This window comes from Antedon bifida, chromosome 7, assembly GCF_963402885.1.
Source record: "Antedon bifida chromosome 7, ecAntBifi1.1, whole genome shotgun sequence".
NCBI lineage: Eukaryota > Metazoa > Echinodermata > Crinoidea > Comatulida > Antedonidae > Antedon > Antedon bifida.
This window is the reverse complement of record NC_136232.1, coordinates 4,656,973-4,681,301: the sequence shown is the minus strand read 5'-3', so window position 1 is coordinate 4,681,301 and position 24,329 is coordinate 4,656,973. Positions and strand designations below refer to the sequence as shown.

The window sequence follows — 24,329 nt, the reverse complement described above, 5'->3', positions numbered from 1 at the left end:
TGGTTTGTATGTTTCTTTGTATAATAAAGTCCACAATTTAAGTTATCGTCCTGGCAGGGAGGGTGGATACAGATAACTTTATATTTTTTTTAACTAACCATAATCATTAAAATAACACAAGACAACTTTGAGGAAACTGTAAAAAAAAAATCGGAACCAACTTATGTTTAAAAAGTTTAAAAACTAATATTGTATTTATTCTGATTTTAAATGTACGGGGAGAATCGTAATATATTGGCCTACTTGCACCAGATTATTGGCTTAAAATCGACTGACCCTGAAATTTGTGCCTGAAGTTGAGATTAATTTATATGTATGCTCTAGATATTTTCATTATGGTATACTCATTGGGAGTATGGTACAATAGATATTCTCTGACTCTGAACCCTGGTAATAAATTCACTATTTCAATATATTAGATAATAACAAAAGGAGACTAGAGAGGTGTAATTATGCGTATATCCATATGAGGTCTAAGAAAATAAAACCGTTCGAAGTATACCACCCTAAATAATATTTTATTTATATATGTATGCTAGATCATTGTCGGCAGATTTAGACGGTTTGTGTTGCTTTGAAAAAAGAGCTATGCATCACAGAGTTCAAATTAAATTCATTCATAGATGAAATGGAATTACCAGGGGCTATGCTTGTAGGAATTTAGGCATTTATGGGTTACGATATTACTTTTATTTAAGTATACTTTGTAGGTGCACCATCATTTCCGTGGTTGTACTGTGATGGCGCTAGTTACACTCCGTTATGCGTGAGTAATTTATGAATGACGTATTACTTAAACGGGCATAACTAGAGAGTTTAAACTAACGCCATCACAGTACATTCCGAAAAAATAATATAGTCATGAATCACATTTCTTGAAATACCAATTACGCCTTCTCTATTTATTATTTTTTAATATATAGGTCTAAATATAACATACTTAAAAACGTTGTTGTTCATGTATACTCTTTGGTTTTATTCCTGTTTTGTCGCAGGAAAAATATACAAATTATGAATACTATAATGCCTATTAGAATTATTGCAAAGCGTGGAGAATAATTTGTATTGTAACCATTTCGAATAATATTCCCTCGGGCAAACTAAGTTATTTTATTAGAAGCATTTCATAGTAGGGTTCAAGCCCATTCCTCGCTCTTTGTCTAAATTCAAGGGCCGCAGTGATAGTGAGCCTTGTAGTGATGATTAGTATCCCTGTTACTATAATGATTTATTTTTAGATTCAAGATTAACAAACATGTATCCAATCCACCAATAGGAAAGAAATAAATAATATAATATATGTTAACAGTTATATTTAAAAAAAAATGTAAATGGCATCCAAGAATTACAGTGTCGTTATACTCTAGGGTAGATTATTTATATTTTTGAAGTTATTGTTTGTGTCAAAATGGTCGACAGATAGTTTGGAAACTTTAAAAGTTGTTACCAGTGTACCATAAAATGAGAAAGTAACATGATGTAAAAGCTACAATGTAAATAATAATTAATATATTTAATAAAGACATTTAAAGGTCACCGCTTTATATACTTCTAGCTCTTTATTTCAGCTATAAATGCATATAGAACTGATTTACAGTAATCGATACAAATGTATACCTATTTATAAGTGTATAATACATATATTCATATATAAACTAATATAGTTTCGCTCTACACCACCCACCTTAATAATAATATTATAATTGCAAGTATATTATGTGATTCCAGATACTACGTTGGATTTATGTTTTAAGATATGTATTAATTAAAAACCAGGCTATTAACAGGATCGAACATACTAATATACAAATATATTTCGTTAAAGTTTTGCTCTAATTCTATGACGTTTACGAAAGTTTGATAACATTGTTCAGTACATGTTTCAAACGGGATGTTAAGGTAGAAAAAAGGGAACTCAACAAAATCCTTAATAATATTCTATTTTGCTATTATTATATATAAAGTATTTTAATCAATAGTAGCCTACTACCGCTTTGTTATACCTACTCGGATTAAAAGTTCACTATAAAGAAATACTTAAGACTTAGTCTTTTATTATTGCTTATAATGCTAAAATTCATCAACCTAAACAACGTTATAAAGTTCAGAAGTTCAAACAAACTATTAGTGTGTTGTGTGACAAACTAGCTTTTCTTTACTGTTACACGACTAATTGTTGAATAGTCTGATTTCTTGTATGTTTAGCGCCCTCATTTGACGTTGTATCATCTTTTGCAAAGACTTTCAATGACGTCAGATCACCTGTTGTTTTTTTCACAAATGTAAAAATAACAATTTAGTTTAAAAATATGTAAGCTAAATAATGCATACATTATAACGTATGTGAGCAATAAGAAAAGCGTATGTCAATGTTTTTTATTTAAGCTTTTTTCCTACTAGAGACGTAACTCAACGAAGGCGAGTTAACAAATGACAAGTGACCGTTCGAATAATCCATCGCCTCTGATTAGTCAAATCACTTACGTCCTGTTGTTGCGTCTCTATTATGAACTTTACCGAGTAAATAACAACGTGAATAACCGAGTGAATGAAAAGGATAAACAAAATAACGTTTTGGACATAATGTCTACTTACATGACACATCAGTCATTCCAGCTACATGCAGCTGTAGTTGGAACCGCCTTCATAGATACATGTCTGACCAAAACCACAAGGATTGCTTGAACACGGCTCCAAATCTATGTGCAGTAAATATTTAAAATACGTCAGAGCTTACAAAAATACATTTGCATATTATTCGCTCATTCGTACGTGTTACGTTTGTCTACGTACTGTAGTAATCATTAATCTAACGCATCATTGCTTTCACAAGAAAACATTCTTGTATCCTACTATTATTCCACAGTAAACAGCCGAAACAGAGCGAGGAAATTAAATTGAAATGATACGGTACATATTTCTGTATGTTTTATATTTAAATGTAAAACGTTATGTAAAATGTATAACGTTAACTAAATGACGGCGACGCGATTATAGCTCACGTACCGTACGCCATTAAAATGTGTGCATTTAAAAAAAAAAGTCACTGTCTAGCACCAAGGCTAATGAATATCCCCAATAAGTAATACGCTATTTCATCGGATATCCATTAGAGACCTGAATATTAGATATTAAACATAGTAAAGGAATTTAAACCTACGCTCATGACAAGGGATATTGTTAGTACAGTAACATTCGCTGTATGTTCCGAAATTGATACATGATCCTCCGGTCGGACATCCAAGCGCCGGGCAATCTAATGGACCTTAAATGACAAAAAAAAAAATGTTACTTATATTTATTAACACAAATTTAATGAAAGATAAAATTAAAGCATAAATTCTATAAATATTTGTGGGGTCTTTTTAAATTATCTAAAATGTTAAGAAATAAAAATTAATTACTTTACTTTACATAACAAAATATTTATGTAGCACCATTTAAAAAATGTTTTTACATATCGGAACATCATTAGATTTAGACGTATTTAAAACCCGGGTTTATCAAATAATAGTATTCTTAAACTCACGTACCACTTCGCAATCTTAACTGGCATCTGTTACCTGAGGTCCCTGTTGGACACGTACATACAAAGTTTGCATTGCTTACAGTACACGTTCCACCGGCGTAACACGGAGATGGGGAACACGGTGAACTGACTATCGCTTGTAAACATAAAATAATAGATCAAAATAAACAATAAGAACATTAGTTTGCTTTAGTAGTTCAACTGTTACTGACAAAAATGTAATATGGTTTTCAATCACAAAAAAAGGAATAAACTCAAAACTCCAACCAGAGCACCAAAAATCTAAAATATTCATACGTTCTATTTTTAGAAAATACATATAATTATTATTATACGATTTTTCCGATACAGATATATTTTCTCGAGTATTATAAAAAATATAGAAATTTAAAAAACATTTAAAATAGGCACAGCTATATCCAACACTGTTAAAAACAAACTAGTAAGTTTCTTGTAGTTATATCATAAGTGTTATGAAGGTTAGGCAACTTGTAAGCTTAGTAGGCCTATACTTACCACTAACACCACATGCAATACAGTTGAGTCCGCTTGAATCACAACATTTACAATATGTTCCACTATTAACGCATTCTCCTAGGCCTATAGTGGTACACACACCAGGGTTTGATCCGCAATAATCTATAAACGATCAAATTAACTTATGTACTGTTAATAATTTAAATCAATGTTTGTGATTGGTCAAAACCAATCGCGGTGTCGTGTAAAAGGGTAGATAATTTAGACCAATGTGGTTTGTTTTTAGTAAATACAAATAGTAAATGTATTTGCATTATTTGGTTATTGAAAAAAAGTGTTCAGAGATCTTTTTATTTTCCTGTTTCTTAGCACTCTTTGGGATGCACCTAAACTGATGCTTAAAGGTGTTTTTCGCCAATGTGAAATTTAATAACTTTCTACCTTTGTTGAAATTGTTGCGTTTGGGATTTTTTACTTTATTAAATTAGACAAACAGTATTTAAAATAACATTTTCCACTTGATGCAATCGACGTAAACATATAAGCAACGTATCTGTTCTTGTACTATACCTGTAACTCCTGGGGATTGTTCACAAAAATTTCCAGAGTATCCATTGACGCATGAACACGTAAACAATGTTGTACCCACATTCATACAGACTCCTTGGTTTTGACATGGGCTCGACGAGCATGGAGTATTATCAGCTTTTAAAGGAAATAATAATCTTTATGAATTTTTATTCATTAACATTTAAAGCGACTATGTTGTCTTTATTTACCTAATAAATAACGATCCTTAGAAACTTACTTATATTATAGTTTATAAAGTGTCCTATTTGTTTTATTTTTAATTTTCCAATTATAAAGAAGGTTAATTAACACGGCAGACTTTGTGTAATGTATTATTAGTCGAGGTTAATAATCATACAAAAAAAAAACATTTTGGAATTTATGGCGTTTCATACCTATAATAATATTTTTAAAAATAAGAAACACATTGTGGTGCTCGTAATGAACAACAAATGCAGTACCTACTGGTGGCGCTCGTAATGAATAACAATTAAAGGACTACTGGTGGCGCTCGTAAAGAATAACACAATCATACTACTGGTGGCGCTCGTAAGGAATAACAGATGGCTAATGGTGGCGCTCGTAAAGAATAACAAAATCCTACTACTGGTGGCGCTCGTAAGGTATAACAGACAGAGCCATATATATGGCTCTGATAACAGATGGCTACTGGTGGCGCTCGTAAGGAATAACAAAATGCTACTGGTGGCGTTCGTAAGGAATAACAAAAGACCACTCCTGGTGGCGCTCGTAAGAAATAACAAAATGATACTGGTGGCGCTCGTAAAGAAATGTTTATAGTTTTTATATTTACAATTTTAATTATTAAAATATATTTTTTAGTTATATTAGTTTCCAGATCACCTCAGACAGTACAATTACAAATCTCTCCCCGTCTAATTTACCCCAATATTATCGTTGTCTGGTCTCTAGCTTTAGCTTTATTTATTTGGCCTAGTTTGCATTTGTAGGCCACTTACTTAGAGACTCGCAATCATCTCCCATCACATCTGCATTACAAAGACATTTGTAGTAGTTACCACTGTTGACACAGGTGCCAAGTCCATTGCACAAAAAGGGATTACTTCCACAATAATCTAAAAATACAGTAACAACAGCCTGTTATACAGAATGTGTGTGCGGTTCAATCACATGACTGGAATGGTAAGTTTGATTGGCTGTGCAATACAGATTTATTAACAATCTGGATTGGTGCATTTCTACTTCGTTTGTAAACTCCTAAGTTCATCTTAATTTTCAAATGTTCATGCTCCAATGACGACTATGAGTTCACGATAGTAATCTATCTTTATTTTGGCGTTATATAATGAATATTTAGATTAATAAACTTTTAAATGAAAGAAAGAAATATAACAAAAAATGCTAATGTATAGAACCAATCATATTGATATTGATATCGTAAATTCAAACTTACCAAGAGTAGACGTTTCACATTGAACACCAGTGAATGTACCAACACAATCACACCTGAATGATTCGGTTGTTGAATCCGGCATCACGTTCACACATACACCTCCGTTTTGGCATGGGTTTGATGAGCACGGTGCAGTAGGTGAAACTATTAATAGGACAATATAAAATTAACGTACTATCATACTATTATGCCCCGTGTTAAAAACCGCGTGACTAGAAATGGAATTTTAAACTCTTTCTGTATATACATTTTTCTTTTTAAAAAATTATGCGATTTTGTTTGTCGATTTTTTAAATGTTTGGGCCTTCTGTGCCAATTGCATATGGGACGCAAATGTCGTCATAACTTTGCAGAATATGTGATTAAGAAGTCAGTAAATGATAATGTTATCAGCAGAGAGTTTTAATAATACCATTTTAGTAGCAACATAATATATATAATATATATACTTTTCTTGAGGGTTTTTAGATTATAAATCGGAAAAGTTACTTACCATCTATACAGGTGGTTCCAACAAAGGTTCCCAGACATTCGCATTTGTATGAATTTCCAGAATTAACACATGTTCCACTATTTGAACATAAACCGACTGATAAACCACACATATCTTAAGATAAAATATAAAAAATAAGGATTTTACTTATACTAGACTTACTAGAAAATATGTTTTTGAATTACGAGATATAAAAAAACGTTCAAAACTACATTACATAGGAATAAAACTATGTTACATGGCAACAAAAACACAGTACGTTTCAGTTTTTCAAAACATTCTTGTATGGGGTATAAAAAAATACGTTATAGAGCACTAAAACCAAGGAATCTAAAACTACTGTTTGGTGGTAACAATTCTACGTTACGGAATAGGCTCTACCAAAAGCTACGTTACATGGCATCCAACTATATCAAACCCCACTTTAAGTCCATAGGCTAACTTCAGGTAATGTACGCTAGTCATTAGAAAGAATACCGTGGGCATACCATTAAGGCAGATTAACATGAGTAAATTCTATTGCAGCTTAAACCAATTGAGCATTTTATTTACCGGATTGTGTGAAATCTTGACAGTTATCTCCATGGTAAAACATTGGACAGGTGCACGCGTATATCAAATTATTGATTGCACCGATATTTCTGCACGTTCCGCCATTTTGACAAGGGCTACTAGAGCAAGGATTATCAGTTGTCTCTGAAACAAAACCATAACAATAAGTGCAATAATACAACTAAACTGCAGTTTTTAATGTTATACATCACTAAAATTCACTTGAATCTTCCACTATGAAAACTATTATTACATGTTATGTAATTATTCCCACATGATTCTGTTGAAAATACTCCATAAACGTTCCGGTGTTGGTAGAGAAATTATAGCTAACAAGGACAATGGAAGCACTCAGAAACTGAGTGAAGTATTTGGTAAAAGAAAACTATAATCGGAGATAGAGGGCTCACTACTTTATATTAATAGCGTGCTATTTTTAAATATCTTATAATGGAAGATACAAGATCAGATTTTAATATAATAATAATAATTCGTGTGGTGACCAATATATCAATTTTCCTGAAAATCAATAGGCATGTTCTGTAAGTATATACCTATGTACACCGAAATTACTTGAATAACTTGAACATTGTAGACGCTATCGTGCTAACAAACAAAACAAGTACTATACATAGAAAAATTATATATATTTTTTTATTATATTTGTTTTATTATAAGTCATAACGTGTTTACAATGTACACCTGTACAGCACGTATAGTCGTTTACGAGTGTTGGCATTTTAAACTTGTAACTTGTGAGATCATTGTATTCATACCTGTTTCACAAATAGTTCCAATATAGTTATCAGGACATTTGCATTTGTTAGCGTTTCCGGAGTTTATACATGTTCCTCCATTCAAACAGATCCCAGGATTCAAGCCGCAATTATCTGCATCAGAAATTACAATAAAGAATTAGTTGAAGAAGAGAATGATTCAATTGTAAAATTTTGTTTCTATTTTTAAAAAAAGACATAATTTGATAACTAGAAGATGTAGCCAGTGATACAACCGCTTCATGTAGGAATGCTTGGCTGTGGTAAAAACAAGACAGGCAATGGACATTGTCATGTTACTTCTCTCTCAGACTGTTCTTCCATAGACCTAATAGCATAACTTATTTGAGATATACAGTATACATATTCTTCTTTTCAAAAGGTTAGTAGATGAACATTTTGCATGTTAATTTTCAATTTTTTTCTATTTTTCTAAAGTAAATAATATAAAGCATAAATTCAAGCTAATTATCTCACCAAGTACTGAAGTTTCACACAATAAACCAGTAAATGAGCTGGAACAGGTACAGGTGAATGATGTCAAGACGTTCATGCATGTTCCTCCATTAAGACATGGATTCGATGCGCAAGGTGCATCTGGATCGTCTGTAAAGTATAATTAGAACAATCGAATGGTTAAGCTTGGTTCCCACTAGGACGCAACGCAAGGACGTAAACGCAACACAAGCGTGTTGACCAATCACAAGCGACAGTTCGAATAATCTATGGCTTGTAATTGGTCAACTCACTTACGTTGCGTTACGTCCTTGTGTTGCGTCTCTAGTGGGAACCAAGCATTAGTTTCTTTAATATAGCGGTATGAAGCGACTTTACCGTCTTGCGCCTCGTCATGGAATAGAGAGATTTCAGGTTGCATGGGCCTACTTATTGCTATGCGTGCAAGATAGAAGATATTACATTGGATGCACAGTAAATAGTGCTGCATATACGCATGTCATGAATTCATACGTACCTATATCGCAATTGCCAACGAAATTATCGGGACATTTACACTTGTACGCGTTTCCAGAATTGATACACGTTCCACCATTCGAACAAAGTCCAGGAGAAAGACCACACGCGTCTGTATCAGAAATTATAATAAAAGATGACATTTAAACAAACAGATTAATCTATAAACGGTTTGTGTTACATTTTGTATTGAAAATTATTTTAGTCAATATTGAAATATTGAAATGTTGATGATAGTGGCAAATGCTAATTTGTAGGTTGTAGACGACAATTAGATTTAAAATGTGTATATATTGGCACACATGGCGTGCAATACATATACCTAGCTAGTATCACGACAACTTAACAAACTAACAACTTTAAAATACAAGTAATGACTAATCGTGTTGCTGATTGGACAATTGTGAATTCTAGTGAGCGTTATACTTGTTTTTGTATGCTTTTTCTGTAATAACAATACAAATAGAAACTAGTATGTTCTTCCTACCATTTCCGCCATTAATAATGTTTGAACTGGTCGATGCCTCGCAATTGTACCCGATGTAATCAGCATTACACACGCAATAATATGATATTCCAAAGTTAACACATTGTCCGTTCCCACTACAAGTAATTGAACTCTGAATACATGGAACATTCACACCTGTAAAGGCAAATGTTTATTATGTTCTGATTCGTTCTAACATGACATAGTGATTGAGTTTGAATGTTAACTAATTTTGAGGTTTTGAATGAATAAAGAACAAGAATACATCATAATATGTTTCGTTTTTGGTACCATTTTGTTTCTCGCAAAAAAAAGAAACATCGAGGGCACAGGCCAAACTTACTTTGTGTACAGGAATTTCCTGTGTACGCTGATGGACATGCGCATTTAAACGCATTGCCAGAGGTCATACACGTACCACCATTCTGACAAATGCCATCAGTTACACCACAAGCTGAAAGGAAGAGTTATATTTTATGAAGTTAGTTATGAATATAGAGAGATGATGAACAGCGATGCAAATATGTCTGCGGCGTGAAAAAAAAATCTCAATAAGAAAACATTGTGTTTATAACCATAAGAAATTAGTGCACCAAACGATTTGTTATAATTTATGTACAATTCTCTTCTTGCTTATGTCTTAGAATACAGTTGAACATTAGGTGAATACATTCATTCGAACCTATACTATTTTCGCAAAAAAAAACCAAAGTCATATACATGGCTGTAGTCGCGAGCTCAAAGTTAGTGTTTACCGACCAACCAACCGACTAATCGACCGACATAGTGAGCTGTAGAGTCGCGTTGCACGCGACTAACAATCCTAAAAAATGACTATTGTTCAATTTTTCGCATGTCTGCTTTTATTCGATTTGCACAAGTGTTCATGAACACGTAAAGAACTCAAATAAAACAGACGCTTTTGATTCAGGCTAATAATTTTTCCATTTGAAAAACATGCCTAGTTAGTGGCAAATGTGCGCTTAAATACAGTGTTTTCACTTCATTGGATATTTTACAAAAACATTTTTCCTTTCTATCGATACAAAACCCCTATCGTTTAAATAAACTCAATTGACTATATACAATATAGGAGCATTAATTACCCTTTAGGTTATTAATATTTGAAGGTAAAACTTTTTTCAGAGGAGATGGATAACTTGCACATAATTTGTTGAACTTGATAGCGGTACGCCTATATTGATACCGACCGCTGACAATAAAAAATATGTATAGGCCTACTCGTCCCCAATACCAGGGTCATCATTGTTATTTTATTCACAACCACAGATAATTTGTATTCATAAGAGTGAATCGTCTCATGCGCTCCAATGGACATTTTACCTAGACAATATCTTCTGGAATCTCAATTATCTATGTGAAATATGATAATTACCACTTACATAATGGGAACCATATTTGTCACAAAACTTTGTAAATTGACCCCCTCCTCTTCTTTTTTATATTTTCTAATAAACATCTATTGACAAAGCCTAAACCACCGAGCATAGCAAATGGCTTCCTCTAATTTTACATTGTATCAATTTCCAAACTAATTAAAGAAAAATACAATCACCTCGTATTTTCCCTAGCTTTCCAGTGATGCTAAAGAAAATACATGGACTTGTGGTTGCTCAACATTTTTCAGTTGCATTTTTTAATATTTTGTATTGATATAAAACGTTCAAAGAAAATAGTGTATATTCATATTAATTCATTATTTGTAAAGATTTGTCTGCGTTGTTTCAGTTCAGCAAATGAATTTCTATAATTTTGAGATCAATAAAATATACTCCTTTACTATTTGCCTATAACCTTAGATAATCAATTGTATTTCTATTGTATCTCTTAAAATTCCAGGTCGGTGAGATACTATTTGGAAAGCCATTTGATCTAATTTACTCTTCTTCACTAGATATTGCATCATTTAAATACGTGAAATATGTTAAATACCGAGAATGTTTATATAAAAACCTACGTTTGGAAGAGATTACTCAAAGCGTATCATCTGATTATTCGGCTTTTAAGACCTAGACTTTAATTGCTTCTGCTTTCAGAAAAATTAAACCCTATGTATTAGGCCTATACTATATATTAGAACATCTGTTAGTTTTAGGGTGACATTTTTAGGGTTTTTCTCTGTTTATGGCTGGCTGTAGTATAAATAATAAAAATGGGGAGTGGAAAAGTTCTCATATTAGGGTCTACCAAAACAGGGATTATCTATATTATTATCGCACCATTTTTTTTTCAAAATAAAAAAAAACAGCCATGAAGATTAAATTACAGAATGCTTTCATTGGTTTTATTAATTTGTTTTGAAGTTACATAACAATAATAATTATATATAATTCATAGCCCTTCATTATTATTTCAACTATAAAAGGTCTGAAGATATCAAATATCAACATTCATAAGATTTGCTACTTCAATAACAAATCATAAGGTCGTTCATTTGTTAAATGTTATTTAACTCTGTATCTCTTCATTCTTCATTACATAATTATATAAAAGAATATCTTATCAAGTTTCAATAACAAATAGTAAATTTAAAACCTAACAAGGGTTCACAACAAATAATTGAATAACAACAAATTCACTAAAATTAAAGCCATCTTTGCAAAAAGTGTTTCACTCGAGCCTGTTTCCCACTGCATTTGCAGCATGTGTAGGCCTGTTCATATTTTCCATTTGCCGCAACCATTTGTGCAAGAAATTCCGTTTGATTTTGAGAAATTAATAGTTCAAACAATTTTTATTTGTCAAAACAACTTGGCTGGCACGCGACAAAAATGAAATTACAGATATTCAATATTGGTACATACTAAAAAATATTTTGATTCGCGCCAAATATCGCCTAGTAGTAGCTGAAGTCATAACATGGAGCCTAAACGCTGGAATGTTAACTAATAATCAATTTGACACTCCCTTGTGTATCAATATAATATTGAGTTAGTTTTTATAAGAAGAATCTGAAAAACTATAATTATACTAATAGATAATGAAACTTGTATTCAAATCAACAAAAGAAACCCTCAAACGTGACACTCATTGTATCGTTTATACGAGCTAGGAACCAATAAAATATGGTTTGAATTGTTCGTCTCTAAAAAAACAAGGCCATATACATGGCTGCAGTCGCGTGCTCAAATTTGAGTTAGTGTTTACCAACCAACCGACCGACCAACCGACCGACATAGTGAGCTGTAGAGTCGTGTTTGCCCACGACTAATAAAGCATGCATAGACAATTGTTAAATAGTGGATACTTAAATAATTTGTTAAACTGAAAAGTTTAAAATTATTCTATTTTTTAGACTACCACTTCAGAAAAGATTATCATTATCTTTAAAAGGGGAGAAAATGCATGGTAACTAAAATATTTTACTAGGATTATTATCCCATTTTTCAGTCAAAATTAACTTTGCGTAACAAAATTCAAGGCCAATAAAGATATTTTGGACAATATTTAATATAGACTTTAAGAAAGTAAATAATTAAACGAATTAGAAAATGAACAAAAAATCTCATCAAAGAATTCAGCACACAGGTAACAACAGTATTCCTTCACAGAACAAACATACAGAAAATACTCATTTAGCCAATCGTTAGTAAGTGTAGTTGCGTTTAATGTCAGAATCGAAATCTTAATTTAAACTAGACATTTGGATCGATAGCTTAGCATATTACCCTCAAAGCTACAACTCTAATTCGAGGTTTAACGGCATTTACTAATTGAAAAAACTGCAGCAATTAGTTAACTATATTTATAAATAGAAATCTTCGTAAAAGTAGCATTATGTTTAATTTAACTGTTTTGAGATTATACAAAAGTTGCTGAACAACGCTTCCTAATACATGATGTTGTCCATATCATTAAGAAATTTGATTCTATTGCTACAATCAAAACCAATAAAAGCTATAACTTACCAGCCTGGCCATTAACATTTGTAATAATGGACAACAAAATAACACCAAACAGTGGGTGCAAGAACATGTTGAAGGTAGAAGCCAAGTACTGAATCCGGAATGCCTTCACTTACTTGTCGCTCCACAGGTGTATACGGTATGTCAATGATTCCCTAATTGTTGTGTTTATAAACAGAAAACTTTTCTAGCCCCGATATTATGAAACACAAAAGGTCTCGGTAATCTGTCGTTGAATTGACATTTGATGCATCTAAGTCAGTCAGGTGTGTTTTATAATTGGTATCAGTTAGGTATTAGATATGCAGACGTTGCTTACTTTTAATTAGGAGCCCACCTTTCGTTTTCATTTTGCTTATTAAAGTATAACAGGCTAGGATAACTATTTTTTGCATGGTAAATTCTTTGAGATTTGATTAGGACAATTTAAGAAAGGGTTAAGTGAAAACCAACTCTATTTTTATCAAAACAGTTATTTTATCTTATGGATTGAAGATTGTTTGAAAAAAAATGAAAACATATTTGCCTCGATATTTTTGAAAATTAAATTGAGCAACAAAATCATTAGTTTCAATAATTTGATAAACACTATAACTATATATATAATCATCCTTTATGTAATACTAATGAAGAATGTGTCCAATAGAGCCAATAATTTAATATATATACCTAACTTATGAAATAAAATATTCGTTCATATCATTTTTCAACGTCATCCTATGTAGGCCTAGTTACTATTGGATTGGCTTAATTTGTATAAAATCTAATTGATTAAATAGATTGAATAATTTGAAGAACAATACAAATTGTTTCAATGATGTCATTGCATGTTTAAATTTACCGAGGGTTTCTTGCTTTGAAATGTTAGGCTACAGAAGAGTGGTTAGACTGTCCAGACAGAAAACAACAGGGGGAGGGTTACATCCGGTTACACTCCCCTCTATTCACAACCTTTAATTCTAGAAACATGAGTACGTTTCTAAAGACAGGTTGGGTTTACACGGTAGATTACATCTACCACTGGCTTTATACAAAAGTACATGAGTTACTGCTTACTTTTAAGTTTAAACAATCGTGAATTTAAACATGTGTGCGTAAAGCGTAAAATTGGTTGAACAATAAAGACAGGAGATCAAAAAGTTAAAATAACGATTTAAGCTATCATTATCGTCTGATAAATTCAACGTTCAAAGTGATCACCTGCTGGGATAGGCTAGGTTCCAAATCCGTGTCATTTGTTCAATCATGGAATTCACTCTTCCGTGGTTAAAAAAACTATTTTGTATCAGCATAAATATCTTATATTTAATATTGTTATAAAAACAATTAATGCATCATCTAAAACTTATACTGTTTGCAGTTTTTGTTTTATTTCATTCGTTAATTAGTGAAAAAATAAACCATCAATTCAGGTAGCATCTGGTTCATATCTATATTTGGGTTGGGTTCTGAATGACCGAAATTTTATTGGAAAGTACATAAAATTTTCCGCCACCTTGGATCCAATATGGTAGCCAAAATGTGTGTAAATTCTCCACTGTTGAGCTTAATACAAAATAATGTGGTACACAAATACTGCAATTGTACTGGAAAGGTGTTAATCTGTATTCGAAAACCGCCCCCCGGAGTTGGGGTACCCTCTGTGGCGTGGATAGCTTAGTTACAAGAACCAATAACTGAGAAAAAGATACAATAGTTAATATCACTGCACGATCTCCTTTGCTTGAACACCCCAAGCATCATTATTAGATTAATGTTACTGTTTCTAAACAGATATTGATGCTGTTTGAAAAGCTAAATGCAATTTAGAACCACTTTTACCGTACCCAAGACCGAAATAATAACAATATTTCCGAAATTCGAGGAACGTTTTAATTGTTTGCTGGGTTGGCTGGATCTATGGTATGCAGTGATGAAAATAAACAAGGGTTTGGCCGTGTGTGCCGAGTTTGCAATGTATAAAGTAGTCAGGACGGTAACTGAAGAATTTTTTGTTTTTACGCTTAATTAACGATGCTAACGTTCAGTATTCATTCCTTTGTTGCTTAGACTTGTCAGTCTTAACTGCAATATTGAAAACTTGTTAAACAAAATATCTTCAATACACGCAATCCTAGATACTTTTTTTCTATTATGTGTTTTGTCATCATTACACTTAAAGCGTGGTTCTCACTAGGACGCAATACAAGGACATAAGTGTGCTGCAAGTATACTGACCACTGGTCTCGCTTGCGTTGCGGCTTATGGTGACCACGCTTAGATCCTGGAATTCCACTAAAAGAATGTAAGCGCAACTTAAGTAATTGACCAATCACAAGCGATGGATTACTCGTCATTGGTAAACTGTCTTGCGGTGCATCTACGTCCCTGTGTTACTTCCCAGTGGGAACCAATGTTAAGGAATTATCATACCAACTACTGTATATGTTTTAATGCAATAACGTATGATTTTCAATGTTCAAGTGTGTGGGTACGATTACCTAAAAAAAGCTAGCTAAATATTGTATACACAGAAAGAGTAAACAAAATAATATAGTAACTTCAGTAAAATGATGTTTAAATGGTCCCTTATGCTCCTCAATATATACCGCTTAGAATATTTGAATATTTCTACAAATATTTGTAATTGGAAATGTGATTTATTTTCATTAGTTTAATCCTGCCATATTGTAGGAATATTGTTCGTGTTGTAATGTATATTAAACACTATGAAAAGAGAAAAATGATGTTAATTACACATTTACTTAATGTTATAATTTCCTTTATTTAAAAAACGACATTTTTATCGATACGTATACAAAATATAAGTTAAATGTTAACTAGTTTTAATGATAATGGTGTGCATTTTAGATGATGACTCTAACAAGGTAATCTAATGCTTCCGTACTGGTTGAAAATATTAGTTACAACTAGTTAGAACTAGTTTAAAGCGGACTCTATCTACGCGTCGGTGCAAACGTGACTGATTTGACCAATCGACTGAGACGGCTCTTATATGTACAGCTACAGTAGGTCTACAACCACTACGTACATTTTGTTGTTGGATGCTTTACATAAAAAGCTGATTCTCGAGTATATAACACGCTAGGCACTGGTAAACATTTATTTGGATTGTACATGTAAAGTTCTGCTGTAAATTATCATTATTAACTATTTATCTTTACTTATATTACGAACTCACCATTATAGAGAAATACAAAAATACTATAAACATTATAATTATCATAAAATGTAATATTAAAACTAAACACTGCTATGTGATGCTATATGTTCCTAATACTTGGTTCGCACTGGAGACGCAACACAAGGATGTAACCAATCACAAGCGATGGATTATTCAAATATCGCTTGTTCAACTCTACATCCTTGCGTTGAGTCTCTATTGGGAAACAAGCTTAAGAATATTAATTACACTACGGTATGATATTGTATCACTTCAAACTATAAGAATTCTACTAAATGTATAATAAATTGTTTAATATAACCACCGTTAGTATTACTGTATCAATCCGAATTAATTGACGAGTCTAGAAAATAAAAATATATATTTATAATCAATAATGATTTAATAACTATGAAAAGCGTAACAAATATTAATTTTTAAATGATTCAACTGTTTCCTCTTTTTTTACAATCTTCATTCTGTTTTAATTACCAAATTATACTTTTCAAAATTCATGTTATTTTCATAGAAACTGTACAGTGTGGTTTAATTTATTATATGTTTTCATTTTGAGAAATACATTTATTTTAAATGAAAATTGAATTGAATCTTTAAATTCATTGTGCATTGAGTGGGGCTAATCAGTAACGATTTTGAGTAAACAAACTTACCTCCACAAACGTTGCACTGATTAGACGCACTTGTACCAGTTACCAGAAAGAGTACACGTCAAGAAACTACCACTAGTACTACACGGATTGAACACTTGACAATATGAGCTTGATGCTGAAAGAAGAAAAACAACATTATAAAATAAGAATTTAAAATGCTTTGTGTATGACCGTGGTGACGCAAGTGTTTGTCTAAGGTCCTGGACGGTAATTCGGCTTATTATCATACAAAAAAACATTTTGGCATAAATGGCATTCCATACCGAAATAAAAACGCCTTCTGATGGCGCTGTAAAAGTATCTTGTTTTTGTCACAAAGTTTGAGTAACAGAAAAAGTGAAACCGATCACAAATTGTGTTCAAATACGGTCTATTATAGATACTGCAGACTTCTCATAAATGGGCGCTTTTTGTATGTATGACATTCATATGTTCTGTTTTCGAATATTGGGGTGAATTTGTCTCTATAACCTAGACTGTAGACCTATATTTGTAACATAAAAGGCAAAACTTGCATGATATAAACGAATTTATTTTAGTGATATAATGTAATAATGATTTAATTTCTTACCTTCCAAACACGTGCTTCCAGCGTATCCATTAGGACAGGAACAAGAGTATGATGTAGACGTGACGAAATTACACTGACCTCCATTGACACACGGTGACTCATCACATGGATTTGCACCTGTAAACAACAAACAAATCAGAAAGTTCATGTTTAAAAAATCGTATTAACAAATATTTCTTACAACGAAAATGTCAACCTTCTGCCAACTAACGTTATCTGTGCTCTCCGTAACATAATCTTAAAATATACATCCTCCAAGTGTAAAAAGAACCAAACAGTTAGGGGCCTAGTAAGTTATGTTCCATAAATAAATGTTGAATGAGTCCACTTTTGATGTTTATTTACATTGTGTACTTTATTTCATAGTTAAAATAACATTTTTTTAGGACTTTAGTATTGTATTTTAATGTATACAGTACTTCCCAAATAGAGCTTGGTTCCCACTAGAGTGACAAAGCTAGGACGTAGACGCAACGCAAGCAAGTTGACTCATAGCAAGCGAAAGTAGTTATGCGTTTTAAACAACCCATTCAATATCTCAAAACTATCCAAAAGCACAATGCATGATGCAGATGTACATCAAGAAACCCCGTCATAACACACCAAAATAGATTATTGTCTTTGATTTGACAATGGGTCACATAGTTTAATAGACTGGTTGGATTGATATAGATTGTATCGCTAATCTGCTTTTCTACACTTATAGCGTAGCTAGGAATGTGTTCGGATTTTGACATAATTAAACGAATAATGAAAGATTTACATTCGTGGAATGGGGAAAATACTAATTGCATGAGGTGAAAACATTTCATCTTTCACCAAATTGCTCTCATAAACATTCATTTTTGTATCAACAGATCGTTAATGCGCGAGAATAAAATTCTACAAAGTACAATCTATGAAACGAAATGTAACGAATTTAAAATAAATATTAACAACAACAGCAAGTATCTTACTTAGTTCACAAGTTGTTCCAGAGTATCCGGTAGGGCAATCGCATTCGAAGTAAGTACCGGACAAAGAGCAAACTCCATTCTGTTGACATGTCCCAAAACTACAGTACGTTGCTGAGGGTAAAGGAGATCAGTAAACGAAAATTACTTTGCCAGTCTCAGTATTGAAATTTCACCATATTGAAAATGAAAATAGCATTGATTATATCAGGGAGGAGTGAAATTACGTAATTTCACTATTCTCTGATTATATACATTAAACAAGAAATATTTCTTACAAAAAACGCCGCTCGACATTTTTAAATTAATCATTATTCTTTCTTCAGATATATTAAATGATTAATTATAACAATTATTTTTGTTTAACAATCAGTAGTAAACATTTTGTGTAAATATAGTCTCACCTACTGTACAGAACAAAAATATAATCATAAACTAAACTACAGTGTATGTTTGTACATATTCCTATAACATTGTGGCAATACTGAATGAGTCTCGCTTACGTGGGGCATCATTACAGGTGTCACCAGTGTATCCATTCGAGCAGACACACACGTATCCTCCAAGGTTAAGTGCTTGGCAGGTTCCGAAGAAACCACACTGATTCCCTGAACACTGAGTTGATGTCACTAAAAAGAAACCAAAATGCTCAAGTAAATAATTAAAGGTACGTTTGTTGTTGAAATAAGTTGTTAGAAACTGCGTAGGTTCGTCACCCTCTTGCTGAGGAAGACAAGCTCTGTATTAAGATATAACAAATGTGGGCATATAAACATACTGTTAGATAATAATTCTAGATTTCCCCTTCACATCCTTGTCAAAACAAGTACAATTAAAATAATTTGATTTGTATGAAACCAGTGTTTTACATGTCATGTTAAGTATCATAAAGAAAAAACTTCAATTTTTTACTAAATTTATCGAAACCTCCCTTATTTAAACATTTACTATTTGTAAGTTTATCTTTTTTAAGTTAAAGGCTCGTAGCTTTCATTTTTTTAACACTTTTTCTATTGTTATGCATTTTTATTTTCATACTCAGAACTACATTGTGTTGTCTAGTAAAAGATTTCTTGTGTTTTGGTATCTGTTAGGAGTTCTTATTTAAAGGCCGGGTGCGGACAAACCATTTCTATTTATCATACATTCCAATATTTATCGATCTATAGTTTCCACTATGTTTCATAAATTTAGGATTTCATTTGTGTTACACGATCTACTTGAAAATAAGCACATTCTTTTCAGTGGGGATGGATCAAATTACACATGATCAACGATATTAAAAACCATATTATTTTGTACACAAATGATGTAAATTTTTAATCTATGAATTTTGCAAAATTTTATATTTTATCATTTTAAGAGAAATATATGTTTTATGTTACGCATATTTGATTTATGTACAATTAACCAAATATTATTATATTTAACATTCATGCCTGTGAGCTTTAAGGCAACCTCTCTAATACATTCCTATGTCCACCCAACTGTTAATACATTTCAAAGGTAGTTATAGTAATAATTCAAATTATATTAAACTATATTAAAGAATAATTACAACTCATACTATCTTCATTATTATAACCATACATACAAAAATCTAGGTATTTGCTACACGATTATACATACACGTTTGGCAGTTGTCACCACTGGTTCCGAGAGGACAAGCACACGTGTAATAGTTTCCAGACAACATGCAAGTTCCTCCATATTGGCAAGTAGTTGATGTACACTGCACTGTTGTTCCTGTAAGGATATAATAATAGTTCATTCTTATATAGCGCATATAAGCAACCTCTCAATGCGCTGAACATTATTACCCCAGTCATTTCCTGATCAAACACCTATGGAAACATACTCCCATATATGCAGCTAGTAATCAGCGCAAAGTTGTGTCTTGATCTAACCGGGTTCCCAATTATACACCTGGGTGGAGAGAGGCAAACGTAAGTAAAGTATCTTGCCTAAGGATACAAGCAATGCGGCGAGAGTTGGATTTGAACCTCGGTCTAACGATCAGTAGTCGAACGTCAAACACACAGCGCCATGTCGGTTATTGATTGTGTTGTGAAACAAGAAAACAACGCGTTTTCTCCCTACCGACTCTAGTTACGTTTCGTGATTTCTCTTTCCAGAAAAGAATAATCACACTATAATAACAAATTCTTTACAAATGTCTATAATTAGTGAGATGTGTTGTCATACGTTGAACCGTGTCGTTTACATTCATATTGGCTGGTTCCCAACTGCTGCAGCTACGGTATAATCGACACCTTTTATGTATTGCTCTATTAATAAGCGAATAGTTTTTTGCATCAAAAACATAGATGAGTCGTATACCTATACTGGAGAAGATACATTAACGACTCCACAAAGCCTTCCTCTAGTTGTCCGGTAAAAACATATTTGCAAGTTACGCAAGGCACATTCAGGTACAGGTTTTATCAGTTTCCAAATATACAAGCGATAATAGAATAATTACTAACCTACAGATGTCTGGCACTGACTACCAGTATACGTTGATGGACATGTACACACCCATGATGTTGTACCAACATTGTTGCATGTACCACCATTAAAACAAGGAGAAGAGTCGCATGGTGTTGTTGTACCACCTACAAAATACATATGCTAATTGTCAAAGGCATCAACAATATACGGTTTTGCTATATTATATTGATTTTTATGCTAATTACTCACAATGTCCGTATAAAGTAATTGCACATGAGTTTGTTCGCAAGAACTGCTTGCGCTTTATTTTTTTTTTCTATTGTTTTAAAACAACTGACATAGATGAAAATCTCCACTAAAAAGTTGATAAACAAACAATATAATATATATAATAATAATTATATATTTACCAAATATAACTTTAAAGATGTATTGTCCCCAAAAACATGAAAAATGAAGATTAATTAAATCAGACTTTGAATAGGTTATTTTGTAGTTTTAATAAAGTTAATCACTTCCGTAGAAAAAAAAACGAAAACAAATAATGTTTTCACTTATAAAATAACATAATAAATGGTTAAATTCAATCAAAAACCCATTGGCTGGCAGCCAATTTTACAATTTTTTGCTTTAAATTACATTTTTTTCAGGTAAATACATTTTTTCGATCCAATTTTTAGTCGAAGTGGATAACTATTATGTTACATTAAAATGGCATAGGCTATTCAACAAAAATGTTGTTCAGAACTTTTTTCAGGGGGATAATACATCTTTAAGACTATTGTGATTTAGCACAGCGCCCAATTTAATGTTTGTTATAAAGAAACTCCCTGATACAGGCCTACAGAAATATATTAAAATAACAACTTACCTGTTTCACACATATCTCCCATAAACCCTTCAGGACACATACACATGTACCAATTTCCAGTGTCGACACATTGTCCGTTATTTTGGCATGGATTGGCATTTGTGCCACAATATGCTGTTAGAAAAATGACACAGAAATGTAAGAATACTGTTCAATGCTGACTAGAACCCACGGAACGCGTCTCCATTGGGAGGCGATGCAGAAATCATGAATTATTCATTATTTTTGTATCCGTTGGCCATAAACACAGACAAAAACTCTAAATTCTAAATCAGATTCTGTTAAGACGAATTTCACTCTTCCGTGGTATAAACAAATTATTTCTCTGAAAAGTTTGTTTTTCAACCACTAAACGCGAATGCTCTTCACCATGGTTTATTAATTATCTTTGCGAAACGAGAAAATAATAATAATAATAATACGTAGAATCAAGTACAAACATTAATCCGGATGATCAGTTAAGCTACGTTCAAACTAAGTCCGGATTTTGTTCAGTTGTCCAGTGGCCAAGCATGGAGAAATACATTTCTCCATGGGCCAAGGGACACTCTGGGCTCTTTTCCGGTCACACGCGTAGGTATTGTACGAAATCGAACGATTCTAATCTCAAACACTACATCCATACAGTATTATACGATCGCTTATCTGACTACCAGATCGGAATCCAAACTCAGTGTGAAGGTAATTTTAATTTATTATTCTTCTAGGTTTAATAATTAAAACAAAATTGCAGCAGCAGCAAAAGCTGAATATTTACATTTATCAAATATATAAAATGAATAAAATATTAAAAGCAATAACAAACATCAAAAACATATTTAAACATCGAGAAAAAAATGTAAAAGCTGAATTTCATTACACTGTACAGTATTGTCACCCTATTGCACACAAGTTATATAAATGAATGGAACATCATAAAGGTAACAAGAACATCATATTGTTTGAAGGTTTAAGGTGAAGGAAATCAAATGTTTATATAAGTTTGTGGTACACCACGTATGTTAGTTCTTAAAAGAAACAGTTCTTTTCAGAACTAACATACGTGGTGTACCGCAAACTTATATCAACACAAGAACATAGACATTTCATAAAATTAACTCCAAAAAACGAAGAGGCAAGCCATGATTTAACGTTTCGATCTTTGTTTGATCATTATCAGGAATGAAGATAAGTAAAGATCGAAACGTTGAATCATGGCTTGCCTCTCGTTATTTGGAGTTAGTTTTATGCTATGTTATTTAAACATAATCAGTGCAACTATTGGTTTCATAGACATTGTATTCCTAAAAAAAAGTGAAGTTAGTCGAGAACGTACTATCATACTTACTATACTATTTGGATTTAAATTGACCAACTAACGGGACATGGACCATAAACCATGATTACAACTGAAACAGTAAATCTGGGAGCGTTCTATGAGTACTGAGTATTTAGTCTGTACTTAAACGTCGACGCAACGCAACGTAATGCTTGGTTCCCACTAGAGACGCAACACAAGGACGTAACGCAACGTAAGTTAGTTGACCAATCACAAGCGATGGATTTTTAAAAATGTCGCTTGTCATTGGTTAACACGCGTTGCGTTTACGTCCTTGCGTTACGTTCTAGTGGGAACCAAGCATAAGCGATGCAACGTAAGAAAATGACCTTCAAATAACAATGCCAACCAGCCAACCCCAACCTGAGTTAAATCAAACCTGTTTGGTTGCGTAAATGTTCGTTGTTGACTATGTTACCCTTGTGCGTTTGCATACGTTGTTGCATGAAATCAAACTGTATTGATTTCCCGTAGCGACTGTTTACAGCACCGTTGCGTCGTCGGTTAAGCCTACAACTTGTTTACGCAATACGGCACTTTGCGTCGATACGTCGTTGCGTTGAGTTTCGTGTGAACAAAGCCTTATAGTCGATAGACGATATATTGGCCAATATTCTCTCTATCGTACGTCAAACTAAACATTGTACATTTTTTTTTAACTTACACTGTCCTGCTACCATCCCCAACGTGGAAGCAATGACAAGCAAGAACAATCCAGACAACATGATTTAAGTTTGTTTAATCTGATCCAGTCTCTTCTAATTGTCACACCTTCAGCAGTTCTACACCTTGTGTCTGATTTTCCTCAGTTTAGAATTGTTATTGACTTTTTTAGGTGCGTATGAATAGTTTGTTCAAGGTTTTAGATGTATTGAGGGTTGCATTTTACCCATTGTTGCTGTTCTATTGTTTACTTAACACGGTGAGTGTATTTTCTTGATCATTGATTATTATGTAAATCGCTGATAGCCAATCATTAAGCCTGGTAACGCTATTCAACCCATTTAAACTATTAAGAAGGCGACCCTAACAATAGACTTAATCTCGCTCGAGTCTACAAAAACTGTACATAATGGTACTCAAATATTATGGGTTAAGAATTAGCTTAGTGGGA

The 24,329-nt window shown here is 32.7% G+C and overlaps 3 protein-coding genes across 3 annotated transcripts in view; 1 reads left to right on the top strand and 2 right to left on the bottom strand.

Annotated features, from left to right (window-relative positions):
• LOC144848722 (low molecular weight phosphotyrosine protein phosphatase-like) overlaps positions 1 to 24,329 on the top strand; it is a 203,424-nt gene that overhangs the window by 114,005 nt on the left and 65,090 nt on the right. The window lies entirely within an intron of this gene.
• On the bottom strand, positions 1,329 to 13,351 carry LOC144848697 (uncharacterized). The gene is made up of 16 exons (XM_078705547.1): positions 13,221 to 13,351; positions 9,635 to 9,745; positions 9,292 to 9,447; positions 8,806 to 8,916; positions 8,310 to 8,438; positions 7,833 to 7,946; positions 7,057 to 7,200; positions 6,505 to 6,618; positions 6,012 to 6,155; positions 5,557 to 5,673; positions 4,577 to 4,711; positions 4,046 to 4,168; positions 3,534 to 3,665; positions 3,161 to 3,265; positions 2,596 to 2,699; positions 1,329 to 2,262 (listed from the first exon to the last, which is right to left on the bottom strand). The coding sequence occupies exons 1-15, from the start codon at positions 13,285 to 13,287 to the stop codon at positions 2,617 to 2,619; spliced, it is 1,785 nt and encodes a 594-aa protein (XP_078561673.1). The 5' UTR covers positions 13,288 to 13,351; the 3' UTR covers positions 1,329 to 2,262; positions 2,596 to 2,616.
• On the bottom strand, positions 15,957 to 24,040 carry LOC144848714 (uncharacterized). The gene is made up of 9 exons (XM_078705572.1): positions 23,880 to 24,040; positions 21,898 to 22,011; positions 21,062 to 21,190; positions 20,205 to 20,321; positions 19,079 to 19,204; positions 18,579 to 18,689; positions 17,623 to 17,739; positions 17,052 to 17,166; positions 15,957 to 16,744 (listed from the first exon to the last, which is right to left on the bottom strand). Exons 1-8 carry the CDS (start codon positions 23,938 to 23,940, stop codon positions 17,072 to 17,074), a joined length of 870 nt encoding a protein of 289 aa, XP_078561698.1. The 5' UTR covers positions 23,941 to 24,040; the 3' UTR covers positions 15,957 to 16,744; positions 17,052 to 17,071.

Bases quoted from the DNA above. Each gene is read 5' to 3' on its own strand.
- LOC144848714 (XM_078705572.1), bottom strand. From the start codon at position 23,940: ATGTTGTCTGGATTGTTCTTGCTTGTCATTGCTTCCACGTTGGGGATG. The intron at 22,012-23,879 runs GTAAGTTAAAAA...TTTTTCTAACAG, and splicing joins GGGGATGGTAGCAGGACAGT to CATATTGTGGCACAAATGCC. The intron at 21,191-21,897 runs GTAAGTTGTTAT...TGTATTTTGTAG, and splicing joins GGGAGATATGTGTGAAACAG to GTGGTACAACAACACCATGC.
- LOC144848697 (XM_078705547.1), bottom strand. From the start codon at position 13,287: ATGTTCTTGCACCCACTGTTTGGTGTTATTTTGTTGTCCATTATTACA. The intron at 4,712-5,556 runs GTAAGTGGCCTA...TTCCTTTAAAAG, and splicing joins AGATGATTGCGAGTCTCTAA to CTGATAATACTCCATGCTCG. The intron at 3,266-3,533 runs GTACGTGAGTTT...TTGTCATTTAAG, and splicing joins CCAGTTAAGATTGCGAAGTG to GTCCATTAGATTGCCCGGCG.